The sequence below is a fragment of the Taudactylus pleione genome, unplaced genomic scaffold (genome assembly GCF_031769625.1).
Source record: "Taudactylus pleione unplaced genomic scaffold, aTauple2 ptg000864l, whole genome shotgun sequence".
In the NCBI taxonomy this organism is placed as follows: domain Eukaryota; kingdom Metazoa; phylum Chordata; class Amphibia; order Anura; family Myobatrachidae; genus Taudactylus; species Taudactylus pleione.
The window spans coordinates 1,332,297-1,358,761 of NW_028285266.1; the positions used below are offsets into that span (position 1 = coordinate 1,332,297).

The 26,465-nt window shown below is 38.7% G+C and overlaps 1 protein-coding gene across 5 annotated transcripts in view; it reads right to left on the reverse strand.

Moving 5' to 3' along the window:
• Nucleotides 1–26,465, reverse strand: part of KCNIP1 (potassium voltage-gated channel interacting protein 1) — a 557,205-nt gene that overhangs the window by 15,124 nt on the left and 515,616 nt on the right. For all 5 annotated transcript variants that reach the window (XM_088458909.1, XM_088458908.1, XM_088458911.1 and 2 more), the window contains 3 exons: nucleotides 15,655–15,725; nucleotides 5,344–5,451; nucleotides 2,570–2,674 (listed from right to left, as the gene is read on the reverse strand). In XM_088458909.1, coding sequence (XP_088315035.1) covers nucleotides 2,570–2,674; nucleotides 5,344–5,451; nucleotides 15,655–15,725 — 284 coding nt within the window. The remainder of the gene's footprint in view (nucleotides 1–2,569; nucleotides 2,675–5,343; nucleotides 5,452–15,654; nucleotides 15,726–26,465) is intronic.

Genomic DNA, 26,465 nt, shown 5'->3' on the forward strand with positions numbered 1-26,465 from the left:
AAACTCCCCACTTGCCACTGTGAGCTCTTTCTTTATGGCTGACTTTCACCCATACCACTCACTGCTTGACTTTGTTTCTTGTATAGTTTGAGGTTCACAGCAAAAACAGTTAGCAAACTCCTCACTATATCGTTTAGGTGACCACCTATGTTGCTCCTCATAAAACTTGTGGTTTGTGGTTGATCATATGCATCTGTAGTCTCGGTTTCTGACACACTTCCAGCTGAAGGATTGTGTAGCATCACAAGTCCTTGTGGTGTTGCAACATTCTGCTTACTTTAGGTTGAAGCTGTCTCGTGAAAGACTATGGGGAGATGTACTAAGGCTTTGGAGAGTGATAAAGTGGATAGAGATTATGAGGGGTATTCAATATGAAATGTTAACTTCCCTGGTGAAGTTAACGTTTCATATCAGAGTTTTTTTCTGCGTAAAGGTACGGTGCGCGCTCCCGCTTATCCCCGTATTCAAAATAAAATTAACAAAAACGGGAAACTCCGAAGTTGGATTTGCATAAAGTTATTTTTCCTTAAAATAATTGTAAGACCCCCCTAAAGTTGTAAAAACATGGGGGAACACTATGGGTACCCCCATTTTAGCCTTTAATTGAAAGTCGGGGATTTAAATAGCCGCAGCAGGTGTTTTTTTTCCGACATTGAAGAAGTGATGCAGAAGAGCACTTAGGTTATTTTTTTAATTTTTTTAAGTGGTCCCATCAAATTTGGGGTATATGAAAATGGGTACTAGCATATTTTGGTGTCCCTAAAGTAATTTTTTTAAAATTCTGCATTTGTGCACCTGCCGCTATAATTCTATTCTAGAAAACATCTGCCGCATACATGCAGAATAGCCCTGAACCTATTTCCCTATTGTCTAACAATTTTTTCCCATTTTTTTTTTTTGCACCCCCATTTTTAAATTAATTTTTTGGGGTGTCCCTATTTTTTTTTTTTACTTTTTTTGACACAGTTCTTTTTTAAATGTCAATCTCAGGGGTGCAGGCTATTTTTTTTAAGCCTGCACACCTAAACCCCAATTCTGCACTTTTTTTCGACACCTATTCAATGGTGAAAAGTTATCACCGTTTTTTATCAGAGACTTTTCAAAACTGCGATAAGTCTTTGAAATTGAATACGGTGTAAAACTAAAACAAGTGATATTAACGCAAAAACGTTAAAAAGTGCGATATTAACGCAAAAAACAATGTTATCGCACCCATATTGAATACCCCTATAAGTATCATCCAATCAGCTCCTACTCTAACTGCCATGTTACAAGCTGTGTTGGAAAAATAAATGACAGTTAGGAACTGATTGGATGGTAGTTCATCTCTCTCCAGTTTATCACTCTCCAAGGCTTAGTACATCTGCCCCTACTTCTCTTGACTTTATGAAATTTTGATTAACAATGTCCCACAATCTGTATCCTTTGTTTTGTTGACAATTTCCAAGCATAACAGATGAGATAGACTTGGGATCTTCCATGTTCTTTCTTTAAGGAAATGGGCATATTCTTCTTATCCAAATACACAAAGATGATTGATACTTGGCTCCTTACTGGAGCATGCCTCCAGTGGTATTTTATTTTTGACTGGCATTGTAGGTGCTCCATGCTTGAGGTATAATGCAGTAAGGACTGTTTCTGCCCAGAACTTTTTATCCAGCCCTACATCAATTAACATAGTCAGTGCTTTCTCAATGATTGTTCTATTTGCCCTCTCTCTCTCATGCCATTTTGCTCAGGTGAGTAGGATATTGTTAATTGGTGTTGGATGCCATTCCACTTTAGTTTCCATGTTCCCCATGGTTATCAGGCTTTATCACTTCTATTCTAAGATTACCACTGTTTGTCCCTACATGACCAGCAAAAGTGACCAGCAGCAGCCATTCCGGCTTTACTGAAGTATTCCAGGCACTGCCGGATCCCCACCGGGTCTCTGTATTGAGAGTAGCTTTCTCATAGCCTGTAACATTCCAGTGACAAATTGCTGCTTAAAGTGAATAAGTAAGGAAGTACCCTTTGTAGCTTATTCTTTGCACTGGTTTTGTCCTTTAAACTAAAGGCTGCTTTAAATCTAATGACTATCTCACCAGACGTGCGCCATCTCCCACAAATCACGAGCTATAACATTTGACCCTACTGTCCTTACACTGCAGGAATGTTATCAACCATTTTTAACAACTCATGTGTACAATAGTCTTTTATACCACACAGCATCTTTATTCTGTTTTATTCCAGTTACACTGTATTGTGTCCTTGCTGTCTTTCTTGACTTTCCACTTAACTCGTCCACGTTGTTCTCACATAAAAGTACTAGTTACATCTTTCTCTCCCATTTCACATTTGTGCTGCTGATCCGTGCCAGACGAGACAGGATGTTCAATTTTAAGACCACTAGACACAACAGAAAATGACAGCTGGAGCTACAGACACTTAGGGAGAAGTACAGAAGATAAAAGCCTCCATGCTGTGGAAAGATATGGACATATGCTGTATTCTACATTTTAAGAACTTTTATTTAGATGAATTTCCAGTTGTAGGTTACAAAAATTTGAATGAAATATTCACTAACCTGAAAAAATAATTCCACATGCTGCTTAGGAGCGTCATCTTTCAGAACTGGATACGTATACTTTCCCATCATGTCATATATGGCTTTAACGATATCCATCATTTCCTGTAAAACAATATTAATTTATTATATATATTATATATATATATATATATATGTGCAGTATAAATCACATAATCTACATTTGTATTTTCTAAACATATCTAGGGGAGATCCCATGTCTCTTTACCCACCCTCCAGTAATTAGTTGTAGTCCACTGTGGTACAGTATTCTATTTCTTTCATGGGGCTATTTTAACACCTATATCTCAAAGGGATATAGGCTACCTGCTATCTCCCAGTGTCAACTAAGAAAAAGATAATACTGGACAACACCACCTTCAATAGATCCAACTTTACTGTCAAATACCGTACAGTATTTTAAACACTCTTAAAAAGGAGGTATATACATGTTTGCCAATTAACACTTTAAGAAGAAATTTATAAAATCTTGGAGAGAGATAAAGTGGAGAGAGATAAGGTACCAACCAATCAGCTCCTGTCATTTTTCTAGTACAGCCTGTAAAATGACAATTAGGAGCTGATTGGTTGGTACTTTATAGTATCTCCCTACACATTATATTTCCCAAAGATTTGATAAATCTCCCCATTTATATTGTAAAAGGTTTATACGCCATCTAACTTTTTGTAAAATATTTCAGCCATTACTTATACATTAAACTGATTTTGAAAAGAATTTAATTTGTTGACGTACAATTTGAATACGTCTGATGTACTCCCTAAGGGAATAGGTACAAACTAATAATGCTTTCTCACTGCTGTACTGTATGTACTTGTTATCTTTTACATACTGCACTCATTGCACATTTACACCAACTTTGATTCTTAACTCTGTTAGAGCAGGAAGCTACCTGGGGCTTGCGGTAGATGAGACCCTACCGCAAGTGTCTTGTCGCAAGCCCCAACCATCGCGACCATCACCTGGTCACCTGGTCACCATCACCATCACCTGGTCACTCGCTAAAGCTGTGGGTGGTAACCCACAGCTTAGCGAGCAGCCAGGAGGCCAGCTTGCAAAACAAAAGCGGCCGCCCTCATTCAGAGTGAGCACTCGCTTTTTGCGAGCGGCTTTGAATGAGGGCCAGAATGAGATATCTCTCTCAATGGTTTAACCTGAACAAACCATATTGCAATGCAAGGTGTGTAAATACATATTGTTTTTTACATGTAGGGTAAATACTGGCTGCTTTTGCATGTAGCCCACAAATACTGCACAGCTTTATTATTACTCTACATTTTAGATGTCAGTTTGAAAACACTCCTCCCAAATCTAAATCTCTCTGCTCATTTTATATTTTCCTTTTCACCAGACAGATTGGACAGATATATCTATTGGTGTGTATGCATCCCTCACTCCATTCTGCCTTTTTCACCTCTGTAAAGAGGGGTACACACTTTTTCGAATGCAGGCTGATTGGGTAAAACTGTCCCAATCAGCCGTGCAGTCTGTCCCAGGTGTGACCCCCTGGCAGCTGCCTGTGAGACGCGTACACACTGTACAGACATAGCACTGTGTGTACGGGCTTCTATGGGATCGGGAGGTCGAACCAATAAATATTAAACAGTACATAACATGCCACCTCCCGATCCTGACCATTGCAGGAGTGTTAAAAGCTGGTTATTGGCTAACGCTCCTGCATCGGGACAGGGTACACAACTATACAATCCAACGGCCGTTCTCTCGATATTGAAAGAACGGCCTGACAATTGTATAGGTGTACCCAGCTTCACAACTCTAAAATTCATCCCTTATCACCTCCTGCCTTGATTACAATAAATTTCTCTTGCTACCTACTACATCTCCTCCCATTGTTCTGTTCTCCATGTCCTCTTGTGTACTCCCATTTATTTAGAATGTATGCTCTTCTGAGCCAATCCTTCTCTCCTAATGTTTTTTTTCACCTAATTATGCATTTTGCAGTTTGTAAATAGTTAATATGTTTCTTATCTGTATGTGTCTATACTGTTCACTGTATACCAATGTAATCCTGTATGCTATTTGGCTATGTATGCTGTATGCTATTTGGCTATGTATGGCACCACAGCATTCTACGGAACATGCTGGTCAACCTGACGATGAGCGTCAGGATCCCCAAGTTCCGAGATAGGAGGTCGGGATCCTGCACTGAGAGACGTTCAGTGAACGCCGTTCTGTCCGGGCACCGCACCTGGCGACCTGAAGGACTGAACGCTAGACATTCAGTTTTTCAGGTTGCCTAATGGATAGGCCCCTTTAGGAGTTAGACATTACTAGTATAAATTGTTATGTGCTTCTGGGCATTGCTTGGTGTAATATACTAATCATTTGGACGACGGTATATAATAGAAATATGGGTGTATCATTAAGATGAACATTCATACAAGAGGAATACAAACACCATTGGGTTGCTTTGCAGAACCATACAGACTGAAAAATGTAGGCTGGCAGATTTTGCAGTCTGACAATTTACATTCAGATAAGTTTGCTTGGGACTGGCTTAATAATTAATTGCCCCATTTTATATTAGTTTGCATAATTATTAGACCATTACTAGAGACCATATATTTATTACATTTCATGAATGACATTACTACATATTTCCAACTTTTAGAAATTGCAATCAAACTGAATACAAGATGTATACAAATTAACACAAATAGATTTAAGTACAATAAATGCAATGTAATGTACAGTAATTATGCTGTAATTTATAATTTTTAATAGTTGCATTTACCTCTTTGTTTATGTATCCATCTTTGTTTATATCATAAAGGTTGAAAGTCCATCTTAGCTTTTCATGAATTGTTCCTCTCAACAAAACTGACAAAGCGGCTACAAAATCCTACAGTATGTGAAGAATAATACAGTAAATTAATGAATATATTAAACATAATCATTCACTACTGTATATAACAAATTTATCACTCTATTAAGTCACATTTCCACAAATGGAAATACTTATATAGCAATGGGCTATATCATTTAGTTACTTTGTAAAATAAGAAGTTCCAAAAAAGCAATGGCCATTCAAAAAAAATTTACTTTAACTTGAATATTTAAAGCATACTTAATCACTTCCTGATCACAGACTGCCTTTTATGTAGTGGTGGCAAATATTGGTCTGGAACAACCTAGCAGGCAGCAATGTTCCAATGCACCACCATTAATGGGCTCATGCTTTCAATTACTCCAGAATAATTACAATTTACTTTCATGTTAAGGATTTCTGTACACAATCATTGACAAAACTAGCTGAAGCGGAAGAAATGCTGAACCACAGACCATTGTCCCTGTACTTTAAAATGGTTTATGTGTACAAAGTTCATATATTTGCTATATATATATTTAAGAAAATTAGCTGATTCAGTCTTGTGATACATATTTGTGGTACCTCTAAATGCATAAAATTTACCATTGAAACAGTTGTGGAAAATTTTACTAATTTTACTGTTTTTATTGCTACAGTGTCCCAAGGAGTATATGAGAATGGCACTCTTATACTTCCATTTATGCTTAGCAGAATCACTGAGATACTACCTTCTGAGGCATTACTTATAATATAGTAAAGGAAAACAAAAGAAAACCCAGGCACTAATAGTAAAAAAAAATACTGGACAAAAAAACATGTTTATTAAAAATGTATAAATAAAAAATGAATAAGTAAATATTTAAAAAATATAAATATTGGGACATTGACAGAATTTTCATATTTTGGCCTCTATTCACCTCCACAATAGCTTTGAAATGAAACAAACAAGATGTGCTTTAACTGCAGACTTTCAGTTTTAATTTGAGGGTAATTACATCCAAATCAGGTGAACGGTGTAGGAATTACAACGGTTTCTATATGTGCCTCCCACATTTTAAGGGGCCAAAAGTAATGGGACTATCAACTCAAAAGCTATTTCATGGACAGGTGTGGGCTATTCCCTCGTTATTTTATTATCAATTAAGCAGGTAAAAGGTCTGGAGTTGATTCTAGGTGTGACATTTGCATTTGGAATCAGTTGCTGTCGACTCTAAATATGAGATCCAAAGAGCTGTCACTATCAGTGAAGCAAGCCATCATTAGGCTGAAAAATCAAAACAAACCCATCACAGAGATAGCAAAAACATTAGGTGTGGCCAAATCAACTGTTTGGAACATTCTTAAAAAGAAAGAACGCACCGGAGAGCTCAGCAACACCAAAAGACCCGGAAGACTACGGAAAACAACTGTGGTGGATGACAGAAGAATTATTTCCCTGGTGAAGAAAAACCCCTTCACAACAGTTGGCCAAATCAAGAACACTCTCCAGGAGGTAGGTGTATATGTATCAAAGTCAACAATAAAGAGAAGACTTCACAAGAGTGAATATAGAGGGTTCACCACAAGATGTAAACCATTAATGAGCCACAAAAACAGGAAGACCAGATTAGAGTTTGCCAAACAACATGTAAAAAAGCCATTACAGTTCTGGAACAACATCCTATGTACAGATGAGACAAAGATCAACTTGTACCAGAGTGATGGGAAGAGAAGAGTATGGAGAAGGATAGGAACTGCTCATGGTCCAAAACATACCACCTCATCAGTGAAGCATGGTGGTGGTAGTGTCATGGCGTGGGCATGTATGGCTGCCAATGGAACTGGTTATCTTGTATTTATTGATGATGTGACTGCTGACAAAAGCAGCAGAATGAATTCTGAAGTGTTTCAGCCAATACTATATGCTCATATTCAGTCAAATGCTTCAGAACTCATTGAGCGGCGCTTCACAGTGCAGATGGACAATGACCCGAAGCATACTGCAAAAGCAACCAAAGAGTTTTTTAAGGCTAAAAAGTGGAATGTTATGCAATGGTCAAGTCAATCCCCTGACCTGAATCTGATTGAGCATGCATTTCACTTGATAAAGAGAAAACTGAAGGGAAAATGCCCCAAGAACAAGCAGGAACTGAAGACATTTGCAGTAGAGGCCTGGCAGAGCATCACCAGGGATGAAACCCAGCATCTGGTGATGTCTATGCGTTCCAGACTTCAGGCTGTAATTGCCTGCAAAGGATTTGCAACAAAGTATTAAAAAGTGAAGGTTAGATTTAGGATTGTTTAGTTTGTCCCATTACTTTTGGCCCCTTAAAAAGTGGGAGGCACATATAGAAACCGTTGTAATTCCTGCACCGTTCACCTGATTTGAATGTAATTACCCTCAAATTAAATCTGAAAGTCTGCAGTTAAAGCACATCTTGTTTGTTTCATCTCAAAGCCATTGTGGTGGTGAACAGAGGCCAAAATATGAAAATTCTGTCAATGTCCCAATATTTATGCACCTGACTGTATATATATATATATGTATAGTATAAACAATATATAAACAAAAAAAAACAGCTGCAATTCCCAAAGTGTGAGCATGTGAAAAGCCCATAAAAAAACCCACTAATGAAACATAGAAAACCAGTGGCACTGTGCTTATATAAATGATAACAAAATTAGGTATAATGATAATGGCAAAAAAACTAATATAATTCAAGACATGACCAAGAAATGGGTGGGTGCAGCGCCACTACCTGTATATCTCAATATAAAATATTAAATAATTTATAGCAATAAGACAATAAAAGTGCTGGTGCAGAGTTAAATATAGTAAAAAGTATAACAATTTATTAATAAAAACATAGAGAATTGAGGTGAATATTTGAACATGTAAAAATAATGACTGGCAGTGAAAATAAAAATCAATAAATAAAAAATGACAAGATGTAAATTGATATTCAAGCAGCTTACCTGGTTAGAAGAGAGAGGTAATTTCTTCACAGTGCATGAGGTAGCCAACATTCCCAACGCGTTTCGTCTTTATGACTTCATCAAGGGGATGATGTACCAGTGTAGTGATCCTGTTTTTATACCACACTATGAGTTCAATAGGGGTCAGGTGTTCACCCTACTTCCTGTCTCTTGGAGAACTCCCATAACATTATGATTCTATAGTCCATCAGTTCATCAGCTAGAATGTTATATAATACGTTGATTCCCATAGAAATACTCTCTTTGTAAGTTATAAAATAACGATCTTTCAAGGTCCACTTCCACCCTTGTCAAACTGGCTTCCGCCCTCACTTAGGTGCGTCATATCCGTTCCTGGTGGCTTTATTGGTCCAGAGCGCGCGCTCTCCTCGATTTCCAGTCACTTCCGCCTTGTTCCATGTGTTCAGAGCTGGCACCGTGACCCGCACCAACCCTTCATTGACGTGTTCAGTGCCCGACTGCGTCGCTTCCGCCAACCCTTAAGTCACTCGTGGTTCACAACGCGGCCATCTCTCAGACTCGTGACACTTCCACCCTCACTTGCTCCAGGCGCGTGATGCTCTTCCGCCCCACTGTTTTCTGAATCACAGTACTTCCGCCCTTCTTCTGTGTATATTTGGAGTAACTTCTGCCCATATATGAAAATGGTTTAATAGGTTCTATTGTCAGTATTTCCTGAAACTATAATAATAGAGGATAAATATTCAGGTTGAGTAAGATCTATCTTTTCAGTGCTAGATATAAAGAGCTACTCATTAAATGCTTTGTCAGGCTATATCGTTCCATCTAGACATATGTGTATTAGAATAGCAAGTACATAGTTGGAATGTTATTCTTAATAAAATCTGTATAATTAATATTGAGTTTATAAAATACATCTACTTGTATACATATTAATATGTGGCATTTTTTTTCAAAAAAGAGAAAAAGCATTTTTTGTATATAGGAAATTGTGAATATAATTTGTTAGTAGGAAAAATTTGCTTCAAAAGTTCTTCAAAGAGGAGCATGACTTCAGGGACATAACTATTGATTTTAAAGTTCTTGGAAAGTTTGTTTAGATGTAAATGTTTCCCTGTACTTGTTTCTTTCTTCAGAGACGTTCCATTAAACTAAAGATTCTTTCCATCTTCATATTGGTCTGGCTCAAAAACAACTTCTCTCCCCATATATGAATGGTTTGGTATGATTGTAAAAAAGTTCATGACATTTTTATTACTATTATCTGCTCCTAAGCAGTTTGATTGTTAGTTGTGAATATGCTATGATTCCCATTTTAGGCATTATCATTTTCTAGCCTGGTTATATTTCAAAAACCGACAGCTAAATTTGCAGCACCAGGTATTCTTAAGAGGTTGCCTTTCTTAGTACTAACCTGGCCAAATCATGTTTTGCTTCCAAGATTGGATGAGATTGGGCTCATACATATGGCAGCAAATAAATATTGTGAATGGTCAAATAATGCCAAATTTTCTACCAAACCTGGACTTCCATCAGGGGACAGGACTCCCAGGGTACAGTTCAGGCCCATCCATAAGATATGGTGGTATATTGGTCGATAGGAATTGAACACATCACAAAAAAGGAGCAATTTCATAGTATTCATTGGAACCTTTAGGTGCCAATGTATCCAGTTCGAACAGCCAAAACATTTCTCTTCTTGATAACAGATTGCCCAAATTTCCACCTCTTTCTCCCAGGGTCACGTGTTCTATTGCCTTGAAGGTGATGTCTTCAGGATCTGAGTTGTACTTTGACGAAAAGTGTTTGGAGACTGCATGTCCTTCAACCTTATTTCTAATGTTCCGAATATTCTCCTGAATTCTGATTTTGAGTGGTCTCTTAGTTTCCCCTATATATTTGAGTCCACATCTACATTCCAACAAGTAGATCACTGATGTAGAATTGCAATTCATAAAGTTCTTTATGGTATATTCCTTTGATCCATCTGAGTTTGTGAATGTTTTTCTCTTAGGGTGAAGAAACATACAAATATTACAATGTCCACACTTATAGCTTCCATTACATTTCAGAGTATTCATAGTTGATTTTTCTTTTTCTTTATACATTAGCATACTTGGTGCCAGTAGATCTTTTAAGTTCTTTGATTTTGTATATATTATCTGTGGTTTTGTCAGTAAAATTTTTTGAAGTAGTGGGTCCATCAGAAGAATATTCCAATTTTTGTTAAGAGATTTCTTGATTTGATTCCCGTGCCCATTATATGTAGTGACAAATGGTATAATTTCTTCCCTCTGTGGTTTCTCTGTCTTATATTGTAGTATGTTCTTCCTTTCTAAATTTTTTCGTTTTCTGCATAGCTGTCATAATGGTCGCTTCAGGATACTCCTTTTCTCTGAACCTATTAGCATAAACTTCTAACTGTTCATTACAGACAGCAGCATTACTGCAATTATGTTTTATTCTGTAAAACTGGGAGTATGGGATGTTATTCTTCCATTTGTCCAAATGACAGCTTTTATAATGCAGGTAACTATTTGCATCCACTGCTTTTTTTAAAAAATTTTGTGCCGATTTGGCCATCTCCTGCTGTTAGAATCAAATCCAAGAACTCGATACTTGAGTCATTAAAATTGAACGTAAATTTAAGATTCATATTGTTATTTGAAATGTGAATAAAAAAATTGTTAAAAGTCTCTTCTGATCCTTCCCAAATGATTAAAATATCATCAATATACCGTTTATAAAAAATTATATTGTCTTTAAAAGGATTCTCGCTATATACATAATTCTTTTCCCAACATCCAATGAACAAATTCGCAAAGCTGGTGCAAAGGTCATACCCATCGCGGTTCCACAAGTTTGACTATGAAATTGATTTAAAATGTAAAATAAATTGTTCATGGGTTGTTGGGAAAGATTAATGTATATAGCGAGAATCCTTTTAAAGACAATATCATTTTTTATAAACGGTATATTGATGATATTTTAATCATTTGGGAAGGATCAGAAGAGACTTTTAACAATTTTTTTATTCACATTTCAAATAACAATATGAATCTTAAATTTACATTGAATTTTAATGACTCAAGTATCGAGTACTTGGATTTGATTCTGACAGCAGGAGATGGCCAAATCTGCACAAAAAAATTTATAAAAGCAGTGGATGCAAATAGTTACCTGCATTATAAAAGCTGTCATTTAGACAAATGGAAGAATAACATCCCATACTCCCAGTTTTACAGAATAAAACATAATTGCAGTAATGCTGCTGTCTGTAATGAACAGTTAGAAGTTTATGCTAACAGGTTCAGAGAAAAGGAGTATACTGAAGCGACCATTATGACAGCTATGTAGAAAATGAAAAATTTAGAAAGGAAGAACATACTACAATATAAGACAGAGAAACCACAGAGGGAAGAAATTATACCATTTGTCACTACATATAATGGGCACGGGAATCAAATCAAGAAATCTCTTAACAAAAATTGGAATATTCTTCTGATGGACCCACTACTTCAAAAAATTTTACTGACAAAACCACAGATAATATATAAAAAATCAAAGAACTTAAAAGATCTACTGGCACCAAGTATGCTAAGGGATAAAGAAAAAGAAATATCAACTATTAATACTCTGAAATGTAATGGAAGCTATAAGTGGACATTGTAATATTTGTAAGTTTCTTCACCCTAAGAGAAAAACATTCACAAACTCAGATGGATCAAAGGAATATACCATAAAGAACTTTATGAATTGCAAATCTACATCAGTGATCTACTTTTTGGAATGTAGATGTGGACTCAAATATATAGGGAAAACTAAGAGACCACTCAAAATAAGAATTCAGGACTATATTCGGAACATTAGCAATAAGGTTGAAGGACATGCAGTCTCCAAACACTTTTCAACAAAGTACAACTCAGATCCTGAAGACATCACCTTCAAGGCAATAGAACACGTGACCCTGGGAGAAAGAGGTGGAGATTTGGGCAATCTGTTATCAAGAAGAGAAATGTTTTGGCTGTTCGAACTGGATACATTGGCACCTAAAGGCTTCAGTGAATACTATGAAATTGCTCCTTTTTTGTGATGTGTTCAATTCCTATCTACCAATATACCACCATAGCTTATGGATGGGCCTGAACTGTAGCCTGGGAGTTCTGTCCCCTGAGGAAAGTCCAGGTTTGGTAGAATATTTGGCATTATTTGACCATTCACAATATTTATTTGCTGCCATATGTATGAGCCCAATCTCGTCCAATCTTGGAAGCAAAACATGATTGGGCCAGGTTAGTACTAAGAAAGGCAACCTCTTAAGAATACCTGGTGCTGCAAATTTAGCTGTCGGTTTTTGAAATATAACCAGGCTAGAAAATGATAATGCCTAAAATGGGAATCATAGCATATTCACAACTAACAATCAAAATGCTTAGGAGCAGATAATAGTATTAAAACGTCATGAACTTTTTTACAATCATACCAAACCATACATATAAGGGGAGAGAAGTTGTTTTTGAGCCTGACCAATATGAAGATGGAAAGAATCTTTAGTTTAATGGAACGTCTCTGAAGAAAGAAACAAGTAGAAGGAAACATTTACATCTAAACAAACTTTCCAAGAACTTTAAAACCAATAGTATGTCCCTGAAGTCATGCTCCTCTTTGAAGAACTTAGAAGCAAATTTTTCCTACTAACAAATTATATTCACAATTTCCTATAAACAAAAAATGCTTTTTCTCTTTTTTGAAAAAAAATGCCACATATTAATATGTATACAAGTAGATGTATTTTATAAACTCAATATTAATTATACAGATTTTATTAAGCATAACATTCCAACTATGTACTTGCTATTCTAATACACATATGTCTAGATGGAACGATATAGCCTGACAAAGCATTTAATGAGTAGCTCTTTATATCTAGCACTGAAAAGATAGATCTTACTCAACTAGAATATTTATCTATTATTATAGTTTCAGGAAATACTGACGATAGAACCTATTAAACCATTTTCATATATGGGCGGAAGTTACTCCAAATATACACAGAAGAAGGGCGGAAGTACTGTGATTCAGAAAACAGTGGGGCGGAAGAGCATCACGCGCCTGGAGCAAGTGAGGGCAGAAGTGTCACGAGTCTGAGAGATGGCCGAGTTGTGAACAATGAGTGACAGAAGGATTGGCGGAAGTGACGCAGTCGGGCACTGAACACGTCAATGAAGGGTTGGCGTGGGTCATGTGGCCAGTGCCTAACACGTGGAACAAGGCGGAAGTGACTGGAAATCGAGGAGAGCGCACGCTCTGGACCAATACAGCCACCAGGAATGGATATGACGCACCTAAGTGAGGGCGGAAGCCAGGTTGACAAGGGTGAAAGTGGACCTTGAAAGATCATTATTTTGTAACTTACAAAGAGAGTATTTCTATGGGAATCAACGTATTATATAACATTCTAGCTGATGAACTGATGGACTATAGAATCATAATGTTATGGGAGTTCTCCAAGAGACAGGAAGTAGGGTGAACACCTGACCCCTATTGAACTCATAGTGTGGTATAAATACAGGATCACTACACTGGTACATCATCCCCTTGATGAAGTCATAAAGACGAAACGCGTTGGGAATGTTGGCTACCTCATGCACTGTGAAGAAATTACCTCTCTCTTCTAACCAGATAAGCGGCTTGAATATCAATTTACCTCTAGTTGTTTTTTATTTATTGATTTTTATTTTCACTGTCAGTCATTATTTTTACATGTTCAAATATTCACCTCAATTCCCTATGTTTTTATTAATAAATTGTTAAAGTTTTTACTATGTTTAACCCTGCACCAGCACTTTTATTGTCTTATTGCTATACATTATTTTATAATTTTATTGGAGTACACTCTCATATATGTTTTGAATTATTAACGTTTCACTTGATATATATATAACTCATATGGGCTATTTTGCATCATTCACAATTTATGTTTAAACATATATAGCAAACTAGTCTCCTCACTGTCAATTCACTTTGTTCACCATAATTCAAGACATGTTTATTTTTGTAAACTTAAATATATTATTTAATAGTAAATTATAAGGATTGTTAATTAATATAGTAAGTATAAGTGTAAGTATATAATCTCATAGTAGAAATATAAATATCATATGCCATAAACTATACACTACATAGAACAACATAAATGTTAAAATGAAATGCAAAATACAACACCCTGACAAATTCTCATGCTAGCGTCTTTACCCAGAAAGGTCGCCACCTGTGAGTACTGGACTTCGGGTCTCTAACAACTATTCAGCTGGAGATATTTCAGGTAAATATTCGATTAGTCTGGAACATACACATTATTTAAATATCGGAAGTATCAGTTACTCATTTAATACTAGACTGCATTTGATTTTAACCATTAATTATCTTTGCCGCTATATTCATTGGATGATACAGTATCTCTCAGCATTATTTACAGCTGACTTTTATCTAGACTTTTATTTTCTGTAGTATTCATTGTTCATGCATATTTGTCAGAGTGGTGTATTGTGTATTTGATATTTGTATTGTCATATAATGTGTATAATTTATGTCATATGATATTCCAATTTCTATTATGCGATATACACTTATACTTACATATATTAATGAACAATCTATAAATTACTATAATAAATAATGTTTACTTTAACAAAAAATGTACATGTCTTGATTTACATGAGATTTTCTGCCATTATCATTATAGCTAATTGTATTATTATTTATAAAGCACAGTTTCACTTGTTTTATTATTTATTATATAATGTGTAACATCTTTTTCCAAAAACTGAAAGCTTGATTTCTTTACCGAAAGTGACCTGCCCCCGGTTTACATTGGATGGCATTTAACATCTGACAAGCCATCAATAAGATCTACTGGTACGGAAAATTGCCTGCTGAGACCTCTTTAAAGAAAAAAGTTAGAATTTTATCTACAGAGCCTCAGAACTACTACTTCAGGTATTACAACTGGTGCATGGTCTGAATATGCAATTTGCTGGGTCACTGCCTGCTTGCCAATAATGGCAGGAAAAATACAAAGATTCAGAACATTATCTATAACCTATGTATCAGCATTATTATAGCAACATTTAAACCAACATTTAGTTACACTAAAACCTGTTTGTTGTTAAACCTAGAGCAATACATATGATACTGCACGCTAGTTGCAAAATTACAAGTGTGTTATAGCACAGACACAATAAATAGTTAACTTCTTTAGTAGAATACTGTATTTTAACAAAGCGAGAGTATCATTACCTCAAATTTAACGGATCCAGATTGTGCAGCGTCAAATGCATTAAATAGATAATGTGCATACATGCTTGCATCTGTTGAATGGAAATATAAGAATAACAGGTTACTACATTATTGTGTAATACTATTACCTACTTACTGGTGCACTTCAGTGTAAAACAAATCATTATTTACAACATCATAATATTGGATCAATTATTAATTAAGCACATACACATTGAGTATACTTTACTGATATAATATAAGAAAATACCTATTTTATAAATGATAAAAAAAAAGATTATTAAGAACATGTAACCAATTGTGTGGGGTATGAACCCACCATGCTGCTAAAGTTTGGTTCTGGCTAGATCTGTTGGAGTTTAAGGAGAGTATGAGTCATGAGCTTCACTGCGGACAATCTGCAGGTCACAGCCCTCCAGAACATAAATCACTAGGTAGCAGTCGTCTATATAGAGTTAATGTTACAGAAATTGTTATCAATGTGCAGGCTGTGGCCAGGGTAGGTAGGAATGATCAGAGCTGTAACTAGACTTTTTGGTGTCCTGTACCAGAGAAAGCATTGGCGCCACCGACCCCACCCCAATTTTTTAAATAGGGACATAAGATAGTGCACCTGAAAAAGGGCCATGGCCTCATTGGGAAGGGCCAGGGAAGAGATACAGGAGGCCAGGAGATGCTGGGGATAAAAGAAGAAGAAGCTACAAGTGAGAATGATAATAAACAGGTAAATTAACAGGCCCAATCAGCGTCCCCTGCCCTGCAGTCCCTGTGCCATGGCGCAGGTCGTATCATCCTAGTTATGACCCTGGAAATGCTAAAACAGGCCAGGCTCATGGTCACAAGTTGACCATCACAGTCTGGAAAAAGCTGGGCCAGTCTTATGGGGCTCATACACAGTGGCGTAACTAGGGCAGGGGCGAGCAGGGTGCCTGCCCTGGGCGCTGTGGGACCGGCGGTGCGGCGGGGGTGCCGCCCGCCATGGTCTGGCGGCGATGCGTGTGTTAAACAGCAGCCAATGAGAGTCAGATAGACTCTCATTGACTGCTGCAGCACCCACTGCAAGAGCCAGACTTCCGTCCGGCTCCTGCAGTGGGTAATGGGACAGACGTCATGTCGTGGGGGGGCTCCCTTTTCAAATTTGCCCTGGGCTCCAAATACCCTAGTTACGCCACTGCTCATACATAAGCAATCAGTTGGGGCAATTCCCTGATTTGCAGATGATTGTGTAAAAAAATATCTGCAATAAATGGGCTTCAGTGAAGGCCAATTTAGACCAAAAATTCGGAATGGGTACATCAGGTTGTCCAACATGTTTGATTTCACCGATCAACCGGGGCTCTAGATTGCTAGTGCATGGTAACAATCAGCAAATTTGCTGACCATTACTAGCAAAATGATGAGAAGTTCATGATTGGCAGATCTATTATTTGCTGAAAATGATCTGCAAATCACTGAAGACTATCTGTAATTTATAGGTGCATATTGGTTGGATTGGAGAATCATGAAATCAGGGGGAACAAACGCAGAATCATTTAATCATTTTCTTCTGATTGCTGATGTATGGGCCTCATTAGATGATCAGTCAACCAATAACTAAACACAAGAAATAATTGTCCAGTGACAACAGATTCAACAGCTTAAAAAGAGAGCATGAAAACCAGGGAATGCGCCTGAATGCTCACTCACTAGTCATGTGAACATATGATGGGAGATGTATCAAATCTTCAAGTGAGATAGAAAATGGAGAAGATGCCCATAGCAACCAATCAGCTTTTAACTGTCAATTATGTAGCACAGTCTATAAAATGACAGTTATAAGCTGATTGCTTGCTATGGGCAACTGCTCTACTTTATATCTCAAGAAGGTTGATACATCTCTCCCCCAGAGTCTGAAGTGGCAAGATTGCAAGGACAAATTTATTACAGCACACTTCTAAAATTACGGGGTGCATGTACTAAGGGCCTGATTCAGACCCGCTCGCTAGATGCGTACGCTCGCACCCAGTTTATGCAAATTCGTAACACACCCAGCAAGTCAGGTGATCGCACGGTAAAGCATAAGCACGCCCACTATGTCTTGGCGTGCGTTCACTTTGTGTATGCAGACGCCCACCAGCCTGTCTTAAGACGCCCACTTGCGCACATCATCTCCAGGAAGTGTATCAACAATCGGAACCATCGAGAGCCATCGGAGCTGCACGCATCGCTTGAGCTAGACCTTACCCCACACCAAGCACTGCAATCACTGCAGGCTGAAAAACAACCAAGTGATGTGTACAATGACGCATCCATGCTAATTATGCACACCCATAAAACTCTGTTTTGACGGCCAGACACGCCTGCGTTCACACCACCACTCCCCCGTTCACAAGCACCTTCCAGTTACCACCCACAAACGGTGCTATCTGTCACTCAAAGTAACGTCCAGTCTGTGTACTACAAGCGTACAATTCCCAGCCGCAGTGACTGGTTCGTGCATGTGTACTTTGAAGCATACACATGCGCAAACATGCGATAATCGCCCGCAGCAAGCGTCCGCAGCTTAGCGAAAGGGTCTGAATCAGGCTCTAAGCCTTGGAGAAAGGTAAAGAGGGTGGATATAAAGTACCAACGAATCAGCTCCTACGGTAACTGTCACTTTACAGGCTGTGTTTGAAATATGACAGTTAGGAGCTGATTAGTTAGTACTTTATCTCCATCAACTTTATCTCTCTCCAAGGCTTAGTACATAGACCCCTTAGGGGAATATACAATTAACTGTGAACTGCAAAATACGGGGATTTTCCTGTGATCATCCCCGGTTTTCGCCTGTGTTTTTTATTCCCTATCTTAAAAGTTCAGGCGAAATAATAGGATATTTCAGCCGAAAACACATAGGATCTGTGATAAGTTCACGGACCTATGAGTTTTCGCCTTTGCGGCGGCAAAAAAAACTGTACTTGTTGTGGATTTTTTTCTGGGGACACATCTGGTCCTATAAAAAACCACGATGTGTCGGCGTAAGGCGGCACTTCGGGACTAATTGGATAGCCCCGGGGAATCCATTAACAATTATCGGGTCTAATTTGTTAACGCCATTAGAGCCTTATTCAGCTTGGATCGCATGGCTGTGTTCGCTTGATGTTTGTGTGAGATACAGCCGCTGCGATCGGCAAGCGATATCAGTGTGCGCGCTGTCCTACAGCATAGTGATTGACATGAAGTGACCATTTAGGGGTGGAGAGGGGGGTGGTCGGCACAATGCAGGCGTGCCTGTGAACGCCATTACAGGGGTGTGCATAATTAAGCCCCTGCGATTGTATAGGCAGGCAGAGGTCTAGATGGCAACAGGAAGTTTAACAGTTTGGGTCAGTTTAACCACAACTGTGCGAATGGTTCTGATGTTACCGATGTTTTTGCTGACTTGCGGATGCATGTCATGGGAAGTGGGTGGCTTTATACAGTGATGGGCGTCTTAGTTTAGTGCTGCGGTTGCCGTGCGATTGCTTTCATTAGCATATTTTTGCAGCGAGCAGGTGCGTGCGAGCGCAGCCGTGCAATCCAAGCTGAATAAGGCCCTTAGTCTTCAAACTGTATGTACAATATGCTGAATGTTGTCTTCTATCATAACTTACTGAATTAATATTACAAGATACATAGGGCAACAGCAGGATTTTTTGGACTTTAAGGCTTCCTTGATTGCACAATGGCAAATGAAATCAATGCATTGGGTGCATCCCAGCCAAAGCAGCGTCTTAAGAAATATGATTCTGTGCTGCCAGTCCAAATATAGTATTTATCCGTTTAATGTATTAACCCTTATGTGTAGATAGAACTCATTCAAATGTATATGTTCTGCTGTGTTTTTGTTATTTGAACTCACTGACATCATGTTAGCCCCAATTACTCTATTGATGTTGTTATCTCCTGGTACTATAGATGCACTGGGCTTTTATCATCACAATGGGAATCCTGACAAGTATGTAACTACTGTAGCTCAATGGTGATTGTTGTTTTGATCCTTCAACAATGTCAATCTGTACTATTTTCATCCCATTAGAGGAGCCTACAGTTTATCTCTATAAAGTACATGCGCCCACCTATTGCTGCCTCATACACATTATTGATTTACAACAAAATAATATTCCCTCTCACTTTCTATTACTGTGGTCACTCCTTATACTGTAACTCAGTGGCGCTGCTTCACCTCCATAGTTCTCTGCTCCCCAAGATTATAACACAGAATATTATTTTGTAGTTAAAAATAAGAAATTACAACAAATTAGTAATACAATAGTGAAATAAATTAAAATCTGCTAGTAATTCTGTGTTTCTTCTGGGTTTTTGAAATTAAAGATTTACGAGATTGAAGGTGTAAGGTCATAATAGATGCCAAATATATATTTGACCCTGGAGTTACTTTATACATAGCTCAGCAAATAAAGAGTCAATGCAATGCCAATATGTTTTTCTACTGCGCATGTATCTAAGTAGCTATGTAGTCGCACAGCGCATGTGTATCAGGGTGTGTGCGCTTAGAGTGACAGTAGTTATTGAGACACATGGTCTCAGATGGGTTGGTTATGGGATGCTGGGGTTCGGGATCCGTTTAACCCAACAGGGTTAAAATATGGACAACATCCGGTAAATACTGTAACCCAACCCCCACCCATAAACCTAACCCTCCCTCCCTGAACCCTAATCCTAATCTCCCCTCTAGTGCTTAACACTAACCCTCCCCCTAGTGCCTAGCCCCTAACCCACCCCCCTCCCGTAACCCCAATATCTACTATCGGGATGCTGGCGTAGAGATTCTGACTAGTGTTGGGATTCCGTCGCCGGCATTCTGTGCACCGGTATCCCGACAGCTGCCATTTGAACTACCTCCCGTATCAGACATGCATTGGAAATTTAATGGTTGGTAACTGGGAGGTGGCAATTAAGATGCAATGTGTTATGGGAGTGTCCCGGGCATGTCACTGACTGGTTTGCAAACTGAGTCACTGGGCGGTATTCAATTGATTTTGCGGTCCGCATCTCCCGTCTAAAGTGACAGGAGATCGCGGGCCGATATGCAATTGTGCCAGCTTTTCACGCAGATCGTGCCCATAGAGGTCAGGTTTAGCCGCGTAAAGCAGCTAAACCCGACCAAAGTGCTGGGCGCGATCGCGAAAAGTGATGTTTTGGCGCCCAAACATGTCACTTTTCGCACATTTCAGCTCTCATCCCCCAGGGGCTGCGAGCTGAAATGTAGCGCTTGGTAGCTGATCGCGCCCGACAGGAGCAAGAATAGAATAGCTCCGTCGGGCGCGATAGGTGATGAAAATAATTGAATTCCGCCCTTAATTGCTTACATTGGTGGCCCTACTCTGACAAAGAATCTACACCTACTGTAGCACGGGACAGGTGCAAGTTTTGATGGTGCTTCCATGGCACTGTAGTGTCTAGAGATGCACCAAGCAGGACTGTTGTCTCTAAAGACTAAACAAAGTGGATGTCCCAGTCCTTGCACATTCAGACGCACACTTGCACACCAGGAAAGGGCTTTTACTAGCTTTAGCGTAAAGTTGCTGATTCAACTACAGCAAAGGACATTAAAGTGGTCGCAGCAACATAGAAACCTCATGTGATGTTGTTAACACAGAAAAAATTACCATGGCCAGTCTATGACAGGTGGGGCCCTTATTGTAATACATAATAAATTCAGGATTAGATATCTTGCAGAAAATATGCAGCAAAAATGACAGTTAAGAGCTGATTTGTTGCTACTTTATCTCCACCCACTTTAACTCTCTCCAAGGCTTAGTATATAGGGGGAGATGTACTAAGCTCTGGAAAGTGATAAACTACCAACCAATCAGCTCCTGTCATGTTACAGTCTGTTTGTGAAAAATTACAGTTAGGAGCTGATTGGTTGGCATTTTATGACTCTCCAATTTATCACTTTTCAGAGCTTAGTACATCTGCCCCATAGACCTCTATGTAATCAAGCAGTCTGTGCATGAAGCACAAGTTGATATAATGTAGTAAATAATTATAGAACAGGGAAGTCCACTAACAATCCAATTTAGGTAATCCAGAACACAAGTGATATCAGTTCACAGTATATTAGATATCTTAATTTCAGAACAAAAGTTGGATCAGTATACAGGTTATCAGAGCTCTCAGAGTCCAAATCACAACCACTTTATCTCTCTCCAATCAGCTCCTAACTGTCGTGTTTCAAACACAGCCTGTAAAGTGACAGTTAGCAGCTGATTGGTTGGTATTTTATCTCCGCCCAATGTATCTCTCTCCAAGGCTTAGTACACAGACTCCGTAGTTAGTAAGAAAATAATTCCTGTCTTATAAATGTTCTGACAATGAAAGTTTTCTTTTTTTTTCTTTTCTTTTCTTTTTTTTACAACAGATAATAACCCTGGATACACATTTATCTTAATTGGCATCATGAGAGTAAGTAGTCTACATGTACAGATGTGTCCTTATACACTATGGCTTCAGTTGTGCTAAATAGCCCCTCTCTGACGTTACCAGCGTCTTTCTCGCTCCAAATGTGCTTCCTATTTGCATTAACAAAACAACTGGGAGCGACAAAACTACTTTGCTAGATAACACCGGCTGCTACATTTGTAATCTGTGTGTGACTGAGTCTGTATAAAACGGGCTATCATGTTAGCAAGGTATGTAGTCAGGAAGCCGACGGTCGAAATGCCGACTGCCGGCTTCCCGACTGTCAAATCCCAGCAGGGGTCTAATTATAGGCATCGAAATCCTGATGCCTATCATTATCCCTATGCCGGGAGCCCGACGCCCAGCATACCAAACAAAGGTAAACAGCTGCGCGGGGGAGGGTTAGGTTAGGGGGGAGTGCCTAACCCTAAGTCCCCCCCGGGAGCCCCTAGGGCTAGGCTAGGGGAAGCGGGGGTTAGGGTTAGACACCCCTGGGGGGAGGTTACGGTTAGGCATCTCCCCGGGAGGGTTAGGATTAGGCTACGGGAGGGGGGGTTGGGTTTTGGCACTTGCAGGGGGGAGGTTAGGGTTAGGCACCCCTAAAGGAGGGTTGGGGGGGGGGAGAGGGTTAGGATTAGTTCATTACTTACCCCGTCAGCATCTTCACTTCCGGTCTTCCTGCGGTGGGATTTGAACCTCCGGACTTAGGTCTGGCGGTAAATCATACTGATTCCAGTAGCAGCTGCTGCTTTTTCTCACGCCAAGTTTCGTTGTTCATCATCTGAAACTTTGTACACTTCTAAAGCCAATCCCTGTGCGGTTAAAGTTGTAGCCTAATGTCTCTAATACACTGTGGATGGTTTTTTGCTGCTTCAGCAATGTGACTAAGGGCCTGATTCATTACCAATCGCAACTGCGATTACGTGCGTAGTCGGCCGATTGTTCCTGCATATGCATCACAGTACGTAAACCGGCCACTGCGATTGGGACTGCAATCACAGTGACAACGCAGACCCATCACAGAGTGATTGACAGGAAGTTCCGTTTGTGGGTGGTGACGGGGGAGTGGTCGGCGAAACACAGGTTTGCCAGTGCGTTTCAACGCTGTTGCAGGGGCGTGCATAAATTAGCCACTGCAATGCCGTACGCAGCCTGAGTAAATCCGGCCAATAAGACCCAAAATGTAAAGAAAAATATGGTATGCCACATCTCTCGGGGCATATCGGTTGCGCAGGGTGTCTTGCGCTAAATCTTTCCCATTAGCATTGTTTTATAAGTGTGTGATCTTGCTGTTTTACAACCATTGCACCCCAACAGTTAAATGTACACAAGATTTGTGACATTGTGCATTTGTGTGTTGTCATTATTTTTCATTATATAAAATAAAAAGATATTGTAGAAATAAGTACAAATGAATTAGCATATAAAGATTACACAAACAAATGATTTTCTCTTAATTCCTCACTTGTTGATGTTATTTCAAAACTCTAAATGTATACTGGTATGTAAGCAATTATATTAACAGAAAAAAGATTTGTGGGAGATATTTATATTTACAGCGCACATACTGTATCTTACAAATGCAGAATATGCTGTATATTCAATATGGCAGCAATCAAATACCAAAGGAATGACTTAAAAACAATATATTTTATTACGCTAAGGAAATGAAAAAAGTATTCTGCCTTGAAAAGAAATTCTATACAAAAGGTCACTGACAGAAATGTAATCTCTATATTACTGTAGGTTCACACATGATCTATAAATGAAGCATGAATGCCATTAAAGAATCACTACAGTAATGCTGAACAAGTGCTTCAAAAAGGTAGAGTAGCCTTTGTACTAAGAGTCCCATAGGAACTGGATAGTATTTACCTTTGCAATGGATGTGGTGATTCTATGAACAGCCCTGAATAATCTCTATCTGGTTTGTGTGTCAATTGTAAATCTGCATTTCCTTAAGCTCTGCTCAGGTACTGTACCTGCTGTATTCATACCTCTGACACAATTCCTCCTATGTAAGACTATAGCAAAGCATGCCTCCTTGTGGTCACTAAATACAAGTATGTTTCAATTGCAATTCAATCAGGAACTGTATTTATCATCATCTCCCTGCTGTGAGAGTTTGTCATCTACAGTATGCACATGACATCTCCCACAGCAGGGAGATTATTGTAGGTACAGTGTATGCGTGGTATAGTGCACTTTGCAACATTGTGATGGCACTTCACTATGGATTAAATGAAATTAAAGAAAAACATTTTGGATACTATTAATACATACAGTACTTTGCAGCCTAAATGCTTTGAAATTTTGAATTGTATTGTTAGAAATATAATTATTTTTATTTATTTGTTTGACCCCCTCATTCTAATCTTAGTATCTTAGTATCTTAGTCTCAGTTTCAGTCAATGCATGATTGTAATTGATGATTTTAGATATAATGTTTTACAGTATCTCACAGTGGTTGCTATAGATGCAATAATGTGCTAATATTATGAATTATCCGGACACCTCAACGTGGAACTTCTCCCTGCTGGAATCAACTTGATGCCTGCACCAAAATAACAATCATCTCTATTACATCAGACAAAGGTGTGATAGAGATCATTGTTATGTTGTTGCAGTTATCCAGTTGGTTCCAGCAGGGAGAAGTTCCACATTGAGGCGTCCGGAAACCTCCTACGTCACTCTCTATATGCCCATTGATTCTGGACTTCTGGTAAACCTCCACCTTGTACTTATCTGAAACTTTGTTTGATGTTTTAAATGTGGATCTACCCAATATATTTGGGGTTTTATTAAGTATATGTGAAAACAATACATTTATTTTTGTTTTACTGCACTATGTTTTCCATATTTCTCTTTCCACATATGTTGTGAATATCTACTGGTGTTCGTTTGCCACTGGGAGAACATCGTGTATCATTGGGGGCTCATATAATAAGGAGAGTATACACCTGAATTGTGTCCTGTATTATTTGATACAACGCATTTGATTGTTTCTATACAAATTTAAGTAGCTGATTGTTTCCCATAAGGTTATAGGGGTGTAACCTATAGAACAATTGTGTGCTGCAGTATTATTGCGCCAAGTTGTCTCCAAATGTATACCCTTTTTCATAAATTAATGTAGAAGATGAGTGACAAGGGTCCTATTAAAACCTTTTATATGTTACATTTGTCTTCAGGGGTTGGGTACAGAATCCTGGCAATCAGAATCCCTACGCCGGTATCCTGACTTGGTTACAATGCCTACTGGTATATAGGCTAACTCTAACCCTCCCTCCCCGCAGAATAACTCTAACCCTCCCTCCCCGCAGAATAACTCTAACCCTCCCCCCCGCATCTTCACCCTAACCCTCCCCTAGTGCCTAACCCTAACCCCTATACCTAACTCCAATACGTCGGGATGTCAGTGGTCGGGATGCTGGCGCCGGGATTCTGACTTGTGTCAGGATTCTGGTACTGGCAAAACGACTGCTTGGATCATAATTACATCCCATCTTCAGACCCTATGGCCTAACTCCTTGATTGCAGGAATGTGAGTATCCAGTTTTGATTGTCGTGCAGGGAGTTTATTTCTTCTTCAGACACTTTTCCCCATATGTTGCCTTGCCTTTCTGAAAGTGTTCCCAGGAATTTAGGTTCACATATACTAATAACATAGCTCTATATGAAAGGCGTACAGTTGGTTTACCCTAGGTTTCCCTTTTGGAATACCCTACCTCATTATCTGTGTGATGTCATCCATGGTGCATGACTGCATCATTTGTTTTTTGGTGGTATGTTTAATGTTGGCTTTTCCTTTGCACGTCATTCTAGCAATGCCACTGCATTATTCCATAGGGCTTCAGCAAAAGCCATGCCAAGTCAGCTTGTATGCGGCGACTGCCCCCCTCCCTCGCTAAACTGAGTCCATTTTATTAGATAATCCAGAGTCAAGATAGCATGCCTCTGATCCTGTAAGACAGGGCTCTGTTCTTCCTTTCAGCTACCCTATTTTGCTCCTATAGAGGGAATTACTGGAACCCATAATAAATTATATCAAAAAAGGGAAATCCGTGGAGCGTTATCAGTCTAACTAATGACTTTATTATTGCATAAACATATAATTATTAATTTTGCAATAAAAAACAATTACAATTAATTCCATATAATGGGTATAACAATACAATATCCACAGTGACATCCCACTTCATGCATTAATAACATTAAACAACTCCTAACTAATTAATCTTGATTTTCTAAGACACAGATTCAATTATAATGGAAAAGGGGAAGGGAACCACTGCACTAACTTTTATTATGGAACCCCAATCGACTAATTCAAGCACATTTTAATAGTCTGGGGGTGCTACCTGGGACACAAACCAATAGAA